Raw genomic sequence first — 17,412 nt, 5'->3', positions numbered from 1 at the left:
TAGCAGATCTCCAAGCTCGCTGTGAGCTTGTATATCTGATATTTTTCAATAGTTAAAGCACAAAATAATGGATTCCTCCTAGTCTAAATAGGTTTAACCCCCTCCCACTATGATGAACATTCATGGGGGGCCTGCAGTGAATCCTTATACCCAGGGCCCAGAATTTTGTGCGACACCCCTGCACACAGTGCCTTGGGCAGGGGCCCGGACAGGCACCCCCCGGGCCCTAGGGAGAGCAGACCCAGACTGGAACCTCTATGTGAGTCAGCGGCTCTATGGAAATGAACACGGCCTCTCTGACTGATAGTAGCTTCTAGATGACTCAACCTGCCAGTGTGGGCAGGGTTAGGAGAGGTGGGGGGTTCAGACAGTGGTCACAGCACAACTGAAAAAGCCAGGAGTAGATTTCATCAGGTTGGGGAGAGACGATCATATGGCTCACTGTGGATTAAGTCACTGACATGACAAGTCATGGTAACTTCCTGCAATGATTGCACATTGCACTAATGACTTGTCACATGAAAATGCAGAACCCTATTGCACTGCGTGAAATGATCGCAACAAGTCCAAACTAGCCCTTCAAATAGTGCTTTTAACTCTCGAATGCACATTTCTCCTGCTCAAACCAGGCTGTTTTAGTTGGTATGTCTGCGTTTCTAAGATCTTTTCTTACAAATCTTTTTTTTTTTAAAGCAGCTGTGTTAACAGTTTTGAGGGGAGACAGGCTCTCTCCTTCAATATCAGAGAGCTGGGAATTAATGGGTTAAGTGACATATGGTTATGAAGATGGAGAAGCCGGCTGTGCCTAAAAAACGGGGCCAAACCCTGAACGGTCTGACCTGAGTGACATTGATTAGAATTAGAATGTGAAGTGTGCAGAGTGGCATGGATGGGGGTGACAGGCAAATCTAACGCTTGACTGGAGTGGGGGTGGGTGTCCCACTGCACTGCAGGCACACAGAGTAGAGGGAGGGGGTGTCATGGCAATATGGGACTGAGGCGCGGGGGGGTATGTTTACGTTGGCCTTTTGGGGGGTACCATAATTGCCGACGCTCAAGACAAGACAGTAATTCCTTGGACTGCAGTGTTGCCAGAGGGCCAAGCCAGCGTTTGTTTAGCAGTATTCTCATTTAAAAAGACAAGGGGAAAGATGTATCGTCTGTTGCAATTATGTTGCATGCCGTGACCTACTTCCACAACCTCTTTTTTGCCGACTTGTTGCTTCTAATTCTGGTCAAGGCAGCCACCATTCAAGACAGTGTCCTGAAGTAATGGCTCTTGAGGACATGGCTCGTCTGTTGGGCCTGTTCACTTTGATGCTTTTTTGGTTGATCGGGGTTAATTAGCGGAAAGGGCAAGGCAGACATGTATGCGTTTGCCTCGTCACGTGACCGGCTAGACATAAATAGGTCAGAATATATATACACGGTCAGTTTAATGTCTCAAGTGTCCACTGCCTTGTGGATTGCCTTACACATTTGTGTTGAGATGGGTGGGTTCGGTTGTATACATTTGAAGAGCTGATGGGGGGCAGGGTGAATGGCAAGCTCTCTTGGTTTCAGTAAGGGGAGGAGGAGGGGTGTGGAGCGAGGAGTTGCTCATTGGCTCCACGCTGCAAAAAAAAAGAAAAAAAAGAAGAATTATTTCTTTCCTGCATGACTGGGCATTTGTGACAGCTAGAGTCCTGCCCGGCCACATCTGCCAGGGGCACTCCGCTCGTTGCCAAACAGCCAGTAATCCATCACTTAGTAGCACTGCTAACTGAAGAAGCTGCTTCAATTCCGATTGAACGGCATCTCGCCGTTGTCGGGTGGAAACCTTGTATGTCCAAAACCATTCGTTTTGTATTAATAATATTTAAACTATTGAAAATAGCAGATCTATCTTGTGTGATTGTAGATCTGCTATTTTCAATAGTTTTGTGCGATAGTCTTGTATGATTGAAGCAGGGCTTTACGAGAAAAAAAGAAAAAAAAACATAACAATTTGAGACTTGGAGATACAAGGTTTCTGCTTTCAACTTGGTGTAGAGGGCTTTGTCTTTTGGCCTGACCTTATATACCCTGTTTTCTGTGGCAACATAATGAAAAAAGAAGCAGATTCTCTGCATCTGACTGCAACCAAAGCACTGGAAATATAGTAGAGTGATACGCAATGCGCTACGTGTCATTGTGACAGCAGCATCGTTGTTTTGAAGGGATTGGTGATAATCATTAGGCAGTAGGCACTGCCCTGAATCTAGGACATGGTATCAACAAAAGGTACCGTCTGTCGGGCATTTTCAGGCTGCAACACAGCTGCAGGGTCTGCGAAAGAGAGCCGTTTGCCAATATGTTTTAAAGGACACGAGTTACCTGTTGGTTAATGACATTCTATGTTGAAATGGCATTCTAGGGGAACTAGGTTTTCAGGTCGTTGTATGTAACAGTGTTTGGGACACAGCTAGACGGCACCCCTCCAGCTTGTTTGTCACTATGGAGGCACAGACAGTATACGACCACAGAGGCTAGTATGAGGTAGGGCATTCACCAAATATTCGAATATTCGAATATCAAAGTCACTATTCGACGTTCTTCACCGAAGTCGAATATTATTATTATTATTATTTTTTTTTTTTTTTTATGCCCCTGGTGGATGAATTTGTTAATGCTCTATACCAGGGGGTTATCAAACCTTTTTAGGCTGTGACACCCAAAATAAACATATTTGAACTGGGGACCCCCACCCTGACAAGCACTTGGAATTGTAGGCATTACATTTAATGTGACTCCGTTGAGTCCGTTCCGCAGATAAATATTGTGAAAATAGCAGATCTACATGCTCACAACGCCTCGCAACACGAGGCGTTGTGAGCATGTAGATCTGCTATTTTCACAATGTTCGCCTCTTGCTTACTTAATATTTGACAGTTTGGACAGTCTTGTCGAATATTCGACTATTCGAATACTTTGAGGTTGAATAATTCGAATACTAAAAATCACTATTCGTGAATGCCCTAGTATGAGGCATTGGGCTGTATTATGTTTGTGGTGGTGGGCCTATCAGGCTGTCTCCACCCATGGCTGGCTGCAGGTCGTCATCTCTGACCTGGGAGGTCCCACGTGGCCTTTGTGATTGGCTTAACGTGGCGTCTATTTAGGTCACTTTTTTTAGTGAGGAAAGTAGACAGGAGGACAATCAGTCAAGCTCGCTTCCTTCAGTTTCAATGAAAGGAGGAGCCAGTTCACTTCATGCAGTGTTATTTATTTATTTAGTTTTGCTTTAGCGTCATTGAGATCAGGCTATATCTGGAAAGATAAAAAAACGTGCTCACTATGTAATTAATCACCCATAGAGCAATAACACAGAGACAACACTGTCAGATAGATGGACAGTATGGCAGAGGGTGGTACACAGAATACTGTAACTGATTAATAATTACCTGGGCCGGCAAATTGTCTTTTGCACACTAAAATCCTCAGTCTTCTGTGTAAAAAAACAAAAAAACACCCGGGAAGTTAAATCAACACTGAGGATTTTAGTGTGCAAATGGGATTTGTTCACAAGTCCCCTGTTATAGTTTTATTATTCCAGCGTGTTGTATTGTTCATACAAGCTTATTAGAAAACAGTGAGTGGTGTCAGTCATGTCTGGGTGCAGATGGAACGTGTGAGTGTTGTGTATGGACATAACTACGCTACCAGGGAGTTGAACAAATCAAGACTGGACCTGCGTGTTGTTTGTTGAGCTATCTCAAGGGAAAAGAAAACAGAATTCTGTTCCCGGACGTGCTGTGTGTGTAGTGTACATCGTTGTTTCTCCCAGGATGTTTATTCGAGCACAATGTGTAACTCAACAAACGAGATTAATTCTAGAAGACGGACACAAGGTTCAGCTGAAGGAACACTGACAGTACTGCAGATATCAGCAATGGAACATTAAAGCAAAGCTTTATCATTTTGAATCAAACCTGTTCAACTTCAGGCTAATATAGCCGCACAACACATTAGTGGCTGGGCAATTAACCGAAAATATATCAAAACCGATATTTAGAACCAATAACCAACATAATCCTGCTGATCATGTAGGTTAAGAGGAATCATTTTTTCCCCTTCTTTTTTTCTGATATACCGTAGCAACGAATAAACACAAACAAATTCTAATCGATATTCCATAATCGACTAAACCAATTAGTCTGATTAACCACTTAACCCTGTGTTGTACTGTGTTTTACAATGGCGGTGTACAAAAATAGCCGATCTACAAGCTCACAACATGTCACGTTGCGACGTGCTGTGAGCTTGTAGATCTTCTATTTTCACTATATATTTTTGTAAATATCCGTCGAATAATAGAGGCAAAAGTTTTAAATAATCCTGATATTGATTCCGAGTCACATCGCCAAGGCCACACACCCACATCTGTCTTAAGCCTGATATATACTTCGTTGCACGCTGGTGTTGAATGCCGTCAACAGCAGATATACAAGCTCACGTGACACGTTGTGAACTTGTAGATCTGCTGTTTACTGAGGCTTCCAAGAATTATTGAATGCTTTAACCAGTGAAAAATAGCAGATATACAAGCTCACAGCGCGGCACCGAGTGCCGCGCTGCGAGCTTGTAGATCTGCTATTTTTGAAAAAGTCGTGAAAATGTGTGCAAATCTTTGAATATATGTATTTTCAAAGCGAACGTTTGTAACTCAAATTTTGCTTCTGGGTGGTCCCTGGAACTAAATATTTTGAGATGCGGGTCCGTGGCAAAATACATATCATTTTGGGGGTCCTTCACATGAAAAGGTTTGAACACCACTGACATAGTAGTCTCTCAAGAACAGACTAACTGAGCTCCATTTAAGTGAAAAGGACCTTTTCTTTGACGATGGCTAGCCAGATTGCTGACATAGAAACCTAGGTCTTTCAAAAAGTCTTAGAAGGATTCAAAAGACACTTATAGAATCGGGTCAAAATTCTAATTTTCACGATTTTTCAAAAATAGCAGATCTACAAGCTCGCAGCGCGGCACTCGGTGCCGCGCTGTGAACTTGTATATCTGCTATTTTTCAATAGTCAAAGCATAAAATAATGATGCACAATAATGTGTACCCGTTCTAAATGGGTTAAAAAGCTAAAGAAAGACACATTGCAATTCCCCCAAATGTATCTTAACGATGTCATTCTCTTTGCTTTTCTCCCCTGCCCTGACAGTACGTTAAGATCCCAGCGCCGTCTCCCGAGGCTCCCGACGCGCTCCGTGTCTTCTCCTTCTACTTGTCCAGCGACAGCAAAGACAAACCTCAGGCCAGCTTTGACTGCATTCACCAATATGTCTCAGGGTGAGCGGCACGTGTGCCTCACTGTTTTCACAGTCAGCCCGCAGATGGAATTCACAGCAACTTTGGGGTGTCAGATTCAGACCGCAGGGCCTCCTAAACAGTGGCCCCTCTCTTCGATACACTCCCAATTGCCAATTCAAGCAGCCCGAACCCCCCCCCCCCCCCCCCCCCGTGTCCCATGTGACCTGAAGCAACAACAGAGAGTATATTACCCAGCTATTTTTATTTACATCCTGGCTAATAGTTGACTCTTGTTTGCGGAACACGTTAGTGTTCTGACCAGCGGTAAATTTTAATTAAATTAAATTTACTTAAGGTACATTTACTTTATTTGAGCATTTCCTAACTCCACTCCACTAACATCTCAGAGGCAAATATTGTACTATTAATTGCACTACAGTTATTTGACAACTTTAGTTACTAGTTAATTTGCAGATTTAAATTAATATTACAAAAATGCATTAACCATTAACCATTGACACATTTTGCAAGTAAAAAGTACTTTTACTTTGGTAGGCTACTGTAAGTATTTGAAGCTTGAATACTGTGATACTTTTAGTAAAGTACAAATTTAAAATGTAGATGTTATAGCAGATATACAAGCTCACAGTGCGTCACTTCGTGAAAAATCTCGAAAGTGTTTGCAAAATCGCGAGTCACACACGAAAAAGTTTGAGAACTATTGATTTAGAAGGCATTTTGTAGAGTCGGCCTCGGGTCTTAATGAGAAAAACAGAGTATTTCTTCCACCGCTGGCTGTGTGACTTAAGCATTTCACAACTTCTAATACGCAGCGGCTGACATGGCCGGCCACGCTGCACCTGACCTCGGAGGTGCGTGCAGAAAAAAGGCGAGAACAGTGCGCTAGTATTTGTGGTGGCGATGCCTGCGGGGTCAAAGGGTTTTCCGCGGGGTTACATTAGTGCTGCTTTATTTGACCGGCTGCTACTCAGAGGAGTCTTTTAGCCCTCACCATTACTCACTTATGTAACGCCGTTCTCATGCCTCACATTCTATACTCCAGCACGTCTGGAACGTCCACACAGACACAAGTCATGTAGAGAGAGTCCAGGCCACATGTGTGACAAATGGAATTATCATAGACTCCTCTAGACAAGTAGCTTCTCAAAGTTCTTCATGTCAAGGACTCCCTTGATGTTTATTTGTCCACGCGGACCCCCATCTGAAAATGTTTTGTGCCAGGGACCTCCAGAAGAGAAGATTTGCGTTTAATACAAAGAAATAAATTACTTGCAGATCTACAAGCTTGTATGTCTGCAAATGGTGAAATCTCGATATTTCGACGTTCCATTAGTCCGACTAAGGGTTAGGGTTAGGGTTAGGTTTTAGGGTTAGGTTTAGGTATAGGTATAACTTTAAGGGTTAGGGTTAGGTTTAGGCATAGTAGCATTCACCAGGTTAACATTCACCAGGTTAACATTCAGCAGCATCGGACGAATATCGTAATAACGCTCACAGCGTAAATTATTGTGATGCTGTATTAACACATTTAGCTGGGGACCCCCTGGTACCCCACCAAGGACTCCTGGGGGTCCCCGGACCCCACTTTGAGAACCACAGTTCTGAACCAGTGGTTCTCAACGAGGGGGCCGAAAAGAGAAATTAGACGTTTGCCCGGGACCCAATCATAGTTCATTTAGCAAAAAATCTTCAAGGTGTATCAGCTATTTAAAAAGAGAGAGAGAAAAAGAAATTATGTGGAATATTTTTGATACATCCCTGGCATTGTAAAAGAGGAAAAACAGCAGCCACACTCAAAAACACTGTGCAGAATCAGATATGCCTGGCATCAGATATTTTCGGATGGTGGTCCGCGGCCTAATAAATATGATTTTGGGGGTCCTTGAAATGAAATCCTTTGAGAACCGCTGATCTTGAGTGTGGCTAATACTGAGTTTCCCAAACGGTGGGCCGAGTAGTCCTGTCACAATTATACATAATCATCATAATCGCTTCCATGTTGAAAAATGTTCATACATTTTCAAATATCTTCCAAAAATTGCAGAAAAAGCCCTCACAACGTGTCGCAATGTGAAGCATTGACAGCTTGTAGATAGGCTATTCACTATTCTTTTGAAAGTATAAATTGTCAGTCATTGCAATTTTTGTTTACAAAGCCAAACAGAAATGTCATTTCTATTTGTATGTTCCAATTTTAAATGGCCAAAACACAATAAATACAAAAATGGATTATAATGATAATCGCCAAGTAAAATGTCATGATCATGACAGCCTTAGTTCTGAGAGAGACACTGCAAATTTGCTGTCTGTCTGTCTGTCTATCTATCTATCTATCTATCTATCTATCTATCTATCTATCTATCGATCGATCTATCGATCGATCGATCGATCGATCGATCGATAGATCGATCGATCGATACCTTTATTATCCCAAGGGGTAAAATCAGTTGCCCAGAGGCAGCACAGCAGTATAAGGTTATTTACAAAGTTACAGAGAAGTAAGAAAAAGATAAAAGAAAAACAAGAACAGAGTACAGTAAAGAGCAAGGTACATCAAGAGAGGGAACAAATAATATATAAATATATATATACATAAAGTGTCCTTAAGCACAACTATCAAAATAGTACAGTGTCCAAATCAAAAGTGACCATAGCAGTCAATGCTAGTTAGTGCAACAAGTATCTCATGTCATCTATCTATCTATCTATCTATCTCTATCTCTATCTCTCTCTCTCTCTCTCTCTCTCTCTCTCTCTCTCTCTCTCTCTCTCTCTCTCTCTCTCTCTCTCTCTCTCTCTCTCTCTCTCTCTCTCTATCTCTAACACTTTAAACCTGGGGTTCCTATTTTGGGAACACAGAACAAAAAAAATAATCATAATAATAGAAAATAAATTCCACAAGTTCACAACGTGTTCCTTGTGTTCTCCTCAACGGACACAGGGAGGGCAGGGAGCACCTGGAGGGCCAGGGCAGCATTCAGGACAAGATCACAGTGTGTGCCACAGACGACTCCTACCAGATGACCCGGGAGAGGATGTCTCAGGTGGAGAAGGACATCTGGAGCCGTTCGGCCATCGAGATCAAGCCAGGGCCAAGTAGGTTTTTGACCACTACTTAACCCATTAAGACCTAAAAAATACTTCAGAATGTCTTCTAAATCCTAATGGTTTTCTGAAAGAAAACGTACGTTTCTTTATTTGTGGTGCTCAAAGTTTTTAATGTCAAGAGTTATATATATGGCCGCCGATCTCGAAATATTATGAATCAGGGACCCCCCAGAAGCAAATATTTGAGTTACAAAATGTTCGCTTTAAAAATATATATATTCAAAGATTTTCCAAAAAAAACCAAGATTTTTCAAAAATAGCAGATCTACAAGCTCACAGGGCGGCAATGAAAAGTATTAACAAGAGCCTGTGACCAAATAATAACTACATTGGACTAATCAGAAGGTTATTTTTCTTCCGTTTTCTGAAAAGTAACGGTCTTATGTTAGCGCCTGACAGCTGCAATATATTATAATATGAACCTACATGAAGTAATAACCTTTTTATTTTGAAATCTAACTAGAGGATAAGCTTTTTACCACACAGAGTGTTTTTTTTCCCTCTAATTCATTGCTTCTCGACATTTCATCCTGCTGATAATTGCCATATGGTGTGGAAGTTATCACATAATTGATCAAAGTGTCGGTCTGCAATTATTCATGCAGGAGGGATGCCCCCTTTTCTTGTAATTTTACCTTCATTTTGACCAGATTGCTCAGGCACCGTGCCAGCTTGCCTGCCAGCACCATTAATGTGATTGAGTCTGCCAATAGTATGCAATAACAAGTCTCAAGCTGAGTAGACAAAGTTTTGCCTAAGAGTTTAATTACTTCAGCAGGGATTCAATTATATTTCATTTCTTGATATTTTGCCATTTATTTATAACATTTGTACTTAACCGTGGTTAGTGGGTGTCAGGCCTGAGACTTTTCTCCGAATTGGTTTTTCTCTCTGCCAACCACTTGCTATCCCATGGTTTTAGTGTAATTATCTTTTGAGCGGAACACACAATCTTTTTTTAAATGATTTAGTCTGGAGGATTCATGACATTTATAGCTCCCGTGTGAACTGACATGTTTGTATAGATTATATTTTATGCATGGAAACATGCTGTGCAGAAAGTCATGGCATTGTCACATAATAGTAATTGATGCCTGAAGTCAAATTAATCAGGTCTTGAAACCAGTTTCTCCAGTGAACATGCCACGCTCTGTTCCTGAAAATGACCTCTCAAGTTCTGTCTCAATGTCTGCTTGACTGTTTGGAAGAGAAATGGCAGAGGCTGGTTGGAAACATGTGGTCAAACATGGACTTTAAATTGACAGACATAGCTGGACTGACTAACCCTTATTTACAGACACTGAGGCCTGTAGGTACTTGGTAAAGAGGTGAACTGGAAGGCTATTGAAGTCCTTTAGGCAATACAGAACAACATACAAATACTACTTAGTGGTGACTGACACTAATGATGATATACTCGCAAATAACAATAATAGGTTGCAGAGTAGAGACATGTTGTTGTTGACAGAGAAAAGCATTTTATTTAAGGGAAAAGAGAGACATGTTTAGTCACTGATATACAGCAGGAGAATGGGAATTTGGACACGTCTTCGGATCAAGGTCCTGGGTCCTAACAGTGGACCCTCCTAGATATTGTTATATAATAGAGTTAATTATTCACACACATTAACCCCAAAGCCATCTCCTGTTTTCTTTTTCATCACTCAAAGAATACTGCACTCTCACTAACAGTAAGAACCACCTCAATTATCTAAAGTAGGCTGCCAATGTCATGGCAAATTTTGCAGTAAAGACACCTTGACAGTTTAAAACCTCCCCAAAGCTGCTTTATTCAACTTTCAACAATGTCTCTAGTTGCTGCATGTTTGAAAGTCAAAGTAATCCAAAGTAAATGTCAGTACAAGCTCCTGAAAGTTTTGTATATTTGGCTGTCAGTCAGTGCATGCGCCAATAGGCATTTAGCGTACTGTATGAGGCTTCCAATATGACAGGCCTCACAAAGTTTGGATTTGTCACATTTTGCATGTAATAGCACTTCTTCCCACCTTCATGAAAAAATAAATAAATAAAATTACTCTGGCACCTTGAATAATACAGACAGAACAGATTATTTTTCAGACCTTGACTCGATTCCAAGTTAACCGGGATTTGATCAAATTAAAATCACACCACAATGAAAATTGGTTACCTTCGTTGAGCGAGTATAGTATAGTTTATTTCCTTACATTCCTTTGTGTAAAGCAGTAGCTAGCTATATGATACTACATCCTCACTGTAAAGACAGACACTGCTCCTATGGCAACCTTCAAAGTATGGCTTAAAGTTATAATGAGATTAAGGTCGGCAGATAGCTATATGCACCGTGGTGCCCTGCCTGTCTGGGTCCGGCTGAATTAGCACTGCAGTGGGAAGAAAGGGCCTCTCTGTGTTAGCTGCTTTGGTTTCCATGCTCCTCTGTTTACTCAGCAGTAAGCTTACCCTACTGTCAACCCCTTTCACAGTGTTCCACTCACAGTAACACAGCCTCGACACACCAGCACTCAAGTGCATGAGCGCACCGGGCTGTTCCAGCTATTGCCAAATGTATGTGTTTTAAACACTTAAGCCCTATTTCAGAAATAGCTAAAACACGTAGCATCACAAACGTTTTCACCTATAATGTCGTGCCCAAAATAGGGACGCCAGGTTGAAAGTGGTTAAACAGCGATTTCCCCCCAGCGTCTGCTAGAAGGTGCCGTGCTTGTCTCCTCTGTGTTTGCATACTATATTTGATGAAGATTGAGAGATAATGGCGAAGTTGAAAGTGTATTGCCTTCTTTTTCCTGTTCAAAATCCAAGCCCTGGGGACTAGATCGGGGTGGTGTGTTGGCTGGCTATTCAAGAGACAGTCTGTGTATTTCAATCCTAGTCGTCAGACTATAATCCTTTTGCGTTTCCTCAAGCGTTTTCCTTTTACTTGAAAATAAATGATGACTATGCACTTAGTTATTATCTTATTAACTAATATGCCTATACTATCATTGATCAAATAAGTCTCCCCAGGAAGTTAGCTGAAAATGGCATCGTCACACCAAAACAATTTTACTTCCACTTTGTGTTCTTGTTTTCATTATTCTGCACTGTAATTTTACTCTGTTCATTTTCTGTTTCATTTTGCTGTGTTCAAATGGCCTTTTGTCATGTGCTTATTATGCTCTTGTGTCTTGGTGTCTTATGCAAAGCACCTGAAATGTGCTCTACAAATAAACTTGCCTTGCCTTGTCGAACTCAGGTAAATGTGTGAAGGTGCAGAGGAAGCATGGCCCGGCACTGAGCAGCGTGGACGGCAGTCACAAGCACTCCCCCAGCCACAAGAGGAGCGTGCCTCCCAGCCCCGTGGCCCACCGGCCGCTGAGGGAACGCATCATTCACCTTCTGGCCTTAAAACCCTACAGGAAACCTGAGCTGCTACTGTGGTTGGAGAGAGAGAAGGCCAGCCTGAAGGACAAGGCTGACCTGACCTCAGTTCTGGACGAGGTGAGACATCTGGCACGTTGCTGTGTAGTCATCGTAGCTGGCTAGTGTTTAACCACTTAAACCCTCAATACTTAGTAAACCTGACCTACAGGCTCTGTAGCTCTGTACCCCCCCAGAATAAGGATGCTAGCTTTTAAGTATTTAAATGTGGAGAAGTTGGGAGCAGCAGCTGGAGCAAAGATTGACGTGTAAATCATCATGATTTGATTTGTCTAATCCTCCTTTGAAATATATATTATTAGTTATATTTTGTAATCATCACATCACATGTATGACTGATACCAGTAGAAAGGGTCAAAAGATTCATTGGTTCCTTAAACGTGGACATCACTCCTGGGCTTCACTCTGGAAACAGAATAGTCGTTTACTGCCACAAGCGAAAAACAGTGAACTAAATTGCTGATCTCAAGTACGCTTATCTGAGGTGTATTTCCTGCACTCAGTTCTGTTTGAAAGTACCACCGCAGTCGTCAAGGGGAGACAGTGCCGGCGCTGGTAGCTGTAATTAGGGCTGTGCTTTAATTATCTTTGGAGGAGAAGATTGTGCTTTGACAGGAGAGGGGTGCAGAGTCTCCAGCTGGACTGACTGTTCTATGAAAAGGAGATGGTTTCAGAATATGTATTCTGGGGAGATTCAGTTCAGCATGTAATGAATTCACAACTTAAAACTGTATAAGGGTACGGTCACACCGAAGTTTAGTTCTACCTATGAGGGCGGATTCTGCCAATTATTTTCAATGGGAATGGAGTGGTTTCTTGCCATTCGCGGAAATACGCTCCGTTCCTGCCAGAATCCACCCTCATACTGTATGTAGAATTAAACGGTGACCCTAAGTAGATATAAAGTGCTTTGGTTCACATGACTATGGATTTCTTGCGGTCATTAAAGCTGTCTTGTTTTACTTGTTTAAGATGGGGTCATGGCATGTGATACTTTTACTATGGTTATTCTCTCTCAGATATCTGTTGTTTTCAGCTATTTAAATGTGGAGCAATTCTTTTCCAGGTTGCTAAATTGAGCCCTAAGGACCAAAGCTTCACTCTAAAGGATGAGTTCTACAGGCATGTCCAGAAGGATTGGCCTGGCTATCTAGAGGAGGAGAAGCAACTAATCCACAGGCTGCTGGCCAGGTTGGTCTGATTTCCATTATTCATCATCTCTCCAGCGATCATACTCATGTGGATTATTCATTTTCATTTTTTGAATTCGCCATGACGTGGCGTTGGTGGTGTTGCGTTATTTTTTTGATAGATACAGTGTCGAGAGATAGGAAACACGTAGAGTCTGGCCTGGAATCGAACTGGGATCTCGCTGTCAGACATACATTAGAGCCCACGTGGTTTGTGCCCTAACCACTCGGCTATCGGGTCGCCCCAACGTGGTGGTGTTTTGTTTCATGTGGTAAACTTGGAAGCCTGTAACAAAAACGTTTCTTTCACACTTTCTTTAACACTGCAGATATCTGTGAGGAGATAATACAGGGAAATGGCCCTCACGGTAGGATTGATGCATTTTGACAATGTGCTGGCATTAATATGGCCAGGTGACTGGATTAATAGAGGAGTCCAGTGTGATCACAGTGAAAGGCGAGTTACTAAATGACCACTTCTCTGCACTGATGAATCTGTTAATAGCCACATCAAAGCAGGGGGAAAATATTCACTGCATGGCGTTGCCAAATAGCATTAGCACAGAGTGGAGGCTCAGAGTAGCAGGGGCTGAGCTGTTCAGGATGAAAGCTGTCCCTCAGTACTGTATGTGTGTATGCTGGGCTCTACCTGGCAGTAAACACTCTGGCCGCATGCTTCGTAAACGTTTTGGAAGAACTGCAAGCCCAGCTGATTGCACAGCCTTTTCATTTTTACAACCCACTCTCAGATACACACAAAAAAAAAAAGAAGAGGCTCAAAATGGTTGTTATCAAAATGTTCTGCCACATATGAACAGGATATATAATGCTTTTCATTAGTGTGGAACATTTCTTCCTGGAGCTGATTCCAAAGGACAGAATACGTTTTATTGCTTTTGACTGGAATCCTTATCATTTCTAGCTGGCTGCCTAGTCAGTAAGCTTTATATCAACAATATCCTGAACAGTACAGGAGCTTAGAACAGATTCCATTGATCATGTGGTTGAAAGCGTTGTTTGAGTCCACTGGGAGTAACGGCTAGTCTCGGGGTCTAGCGAGGTCTGGATGAGGAAGGAGCTGTAGGAAGCAGATTGCCAGAGGAGAGGGTTTGGCCCTACGGAACCTGCATCTGTTACTATTGTTCTGCTCAGTGCATTGGATACCAGTGCAGTCTTTATGGCTGCAATGGGATTGAACGCCTTTTGACTTCTATTTTAGTTTTTATTTGGTATGCTCAAAGAAAATGTGTTGTGTCACTTTCAAAACATTTTTTTAACTGAGCCAGGGCTCTCTGGAAGGCATGTCATCGCGATGGATAATTCAGCGTTTAAAATTCATACAACTGTCAGAATTAACTGCATGGCCCACATAAATTGCCGCTCTTCTTTTACAGCTCTTCTGCAGTAGGAGTTCATTCTAACATAGGCCTATTTATAAATAAGAATAACTATCTCACTGAAGGCGATATGTTCTCAATGTTTCTGCAGGAAACTTCAGCCACTCCACAGTAGCCAATTGAAGAGTCTCCAGTCCAACCATTCATTCCACAAAACCCCTGGGGATTCTCCTTCACAACTTAGCCCTGCCAAGAGTCTCTCTGCGGTAAATATTCACCTCAAATGAATTATACCTTGAAGTTCTACCTCGCTATTGCTTTCGCACAAAACAGACAATTGTATGCGGCTTTCCTCTGCTGATATAGACTGCTTCAGAGTGTTATTTCTGATTGATCTTTCAATAACAACATCACGTCAGGCAGCCTGTGACTAAATACACTTCAGTGAGTAAGGAAAGGAAAGTTTATTGGTGTGGTACCATCTGTTTTATATTTATTGAAGTGCTAGAGGCAGTGTAGACTCTTCTTTAAAAATATTTTCTATGCAAAATAACATAACATCTTATGTTACAGCTTGTGAGCCTTTATTTTAAAAAAGAATCCTAAAAGGTAATAATCACTTTATCGCTTTATTTTGTAGAAACGCCCAGTGCCCTCTGACCCTTCCAGTTGTCAGACCCCTAAGAAACAAAGACTACTAGACCAGAGTTTACCTCTGCAGTCTCCTTCCAATGGAGACGATGGCCCCAATGGGACCCGTACCCCCTCTAGTCAAGGAAACACTAGTGTACAGACGAAAACGGAGTTTGAAAGAACCCACAATCACATCCAGGGGAGCCCGAATGGCCTCTATTTGCGGCACAAAGTCCATGGCTCATCAAATATTCCCAAACTGGAGAGAATGGAGCCCACCCCTGCAGCCCCAAGTCCCAGGCCGCCACAGACTGAGACCTCCGTTTGCACTGACCAGCAGCTTGCCAATGGCCAACATAAAAAGAAGAGGTCCAAAAAGCACAAGGAGAAGGAACGAGAGCGCTTAAAACCAGACTGGATTGAGACCAGCCCGGATCTGAAGCAAAACCAGGAAAATCTTAACGGTAAATACAAATCCAAAAGGCATTGTTAAGAAGTTAATTACCCAGGTTTGTCTCACATTGATTGATTGAATAGCTTATCAGACAGAAATGCAAATACTGCCTATTGCAGGGGTTCCCAAACTTTTTTGTCTCAGGGCACCCCCATTATAATTTTCACTCCCAGCACCTTATATTTATAGCATATCGTTGTTATGTCCAAAACCGTTTTGTATTTATCATCTATAAAATGTACTAAACTAGTGAAAACAGCAGATCTACACACGAGGCGTTGTGTGCTTGTTGTAGATCGGCTGTTTTCACTAGTTTTGTGTTGCGAGGAAAACATTGAGATAATAGCCATTTTGGTTAAAACTGACTGAAAATAACTTTGTACTTCAAGTTTAAAATGATATTTTTGCAAATGTCCAAATAAATTCCAAATATTATCAAATTATCTCGCGGCACCCCTGGACTGCTGTCGTGGCACCCCAGGGTGACCCGCCGTCACCCACTTTGAAAACCCCTGGCCTATTGGACTGCAACAAATCTCCAAAACAGCTTCTGTCTAGCAAATGTCCAAGTAAACAGCGTAATGTTCTATTGACGTAGGTGAACTACAGTGACACGTTTTCACACGGCAGCGTGTTGTTCGGTACTATTACTTTTCTTTTCTTCGGCCCTGTTGATGATTGACTGTGGAACAGCTGGGTGACCTCTGGTCTAGCGAGTCAGCAGGCAGTGTTGCCTCTCACTCCGGGCCTCTGGCGTCACAACTTTCCCCCGGAGCAGCTCTCTTATCAGGGACAGTGATAAACGATTCCATCAGCCTTGATATGATGGGAGCTTTATCACCTTTTGTATTGGCCAATTGCTTTAACCCTCTCTTTGTGTGTGTTTATCCACAGACCAGGACGGGGCTAAAACACCTGTCACTTGCACGCCAGCTGAGGAGCTGCCTGACTATTTGATGTAAGTTCAAAAACACATTTGGCCTTGTAGGTTCCTTGCCGCAATGCTTGGTTTCTGAATAAAGCCTAATTAGTAATTACCTAAGTGACCTCTAAGGTCACAACGCGTCACACAATCTGTGACGTGTTGCGAGCTTGTAGGTCGGCTATTTTCGGTATGCGACACCCGTTAATGTGGTGAAGTATTAATCTTGTTTAAGACTCCCAGATCCAGAAGGCATTTCTGAAACCTGTTCAAACAATCCACCAGTTTCTGATAAAGTCTAAAGGTTGCAGCCATAGTTATTTTGAACCCCATTTGTTGATGAGATGTTTCAGGTTAACGTCCACCTACTCTTAACGTATTTTGGTTAAGAAAGGTTTGTCCCAAAAAGCTATGGGTTAACATTCAGGAGAGTCCAGTCGCATACATTGTGAAAATGGAAGAAAAACAAATATCTAAAAGGGCCGTCACACATAGTAATAACAAAGCTTCACAGAGAATGACTCAGAAAACAAATGATCTAATGTCTTGTACATTTTTACATCTGGACAACACATCACAGTGTTGAATCCTTGACGTGTCACAGGCTGTTCATGCCATGCCACCAATCTGTGTCGCCATCTACTGGACAGATTAGCACACAGCATTGCCTTGTGAATTTCAGGGCACATTACTTCGAGGCAAGCCCAAGGACTTAAACAAAATTACAGTTATCTGCCATGTTTTCTTTATTTTATGGATGGTTATTTCTTCCCCAGAAAATACAATGCCATAGCAGCATTGGAGCAGCGTCAACAGTATAAGGAGGACTTCTGTGCTGAGTACGATGAGTACAGAGCTCTTCACGACCGGATTGGTACTATCACAGAGATGTTTGTACAGCTGGGCTCAAAGATCAACAGCTTGTCTCCGGGAACAGAAGAGTACAAGGTACTGACTGGGCCAGGAACTGATGCCAGCTCTATTTTCCACACAAGCACAAGTTATTTATTCTTAACAGATTTCAGACCTGATGTGTTTTGGAACACAGATGT

The 17,412-nt window shown here is 42.2% G+C and overlaps 1 protein-coding gene across 1 annotated transcript in view; it reads left to right on the top strand.

Moving 5' to 3' along the window:
* The window catches only part of LOC308293882 (RNA polymerase II elongation factor ELL), a 33,687-nt gene that overhangs the window by 11,925 nt on the left and 4,350 nt on the right, over positions 1–17,412 (top strand). The window contains exons 3-10 of the mRNA XM_080736531.1: positions 5,190–5,317; positions 8,241–8,395; positions 11,640–11,884; positions 12,891–13,015; positions 14,503–14,617; positions 14,992–15,448; positions 16,333–16,396; positions 17,137–17,308. Of these exons, the coding sequence (XP_080592657.1) occupies positions 5,190–5,317; positions 8,241–8,395; positions 11,640–11,884; positions 12,891–13,015; positions 14,503–14,617; positions 14,992–15,448; positions 16,333–16,396; positions 17,137–17,308 (1,461 nt within the window). The remainder of the gene's footprint in view (positions 1–5,189; positions 5,318–8,240; positions 8,396–11,639; positions 11,885–12,890; positions 13,016–14,502; positions 14,618–14,991; positions 15,449–16,332; positions 16,397–17,136; positions 17,309–17,412) is intronic.

The sequence above is a fragment of the Nannobrachium achirus genome (assembly GCF_963921795.1).
Source record: "Nannobrachium achirus genome assembly, chromosome: 11".
NCBI lineage: Eukaryota > Metazoa > Chordata > Actinopteri > Myctophiformes > Myctophidae > Nannobrachium > Nannobrachium achirus.
Note: the sequence above shows the minus strand (reverse complement) of the source record. Positions and strands in the feature narration are given on the sequence as shown.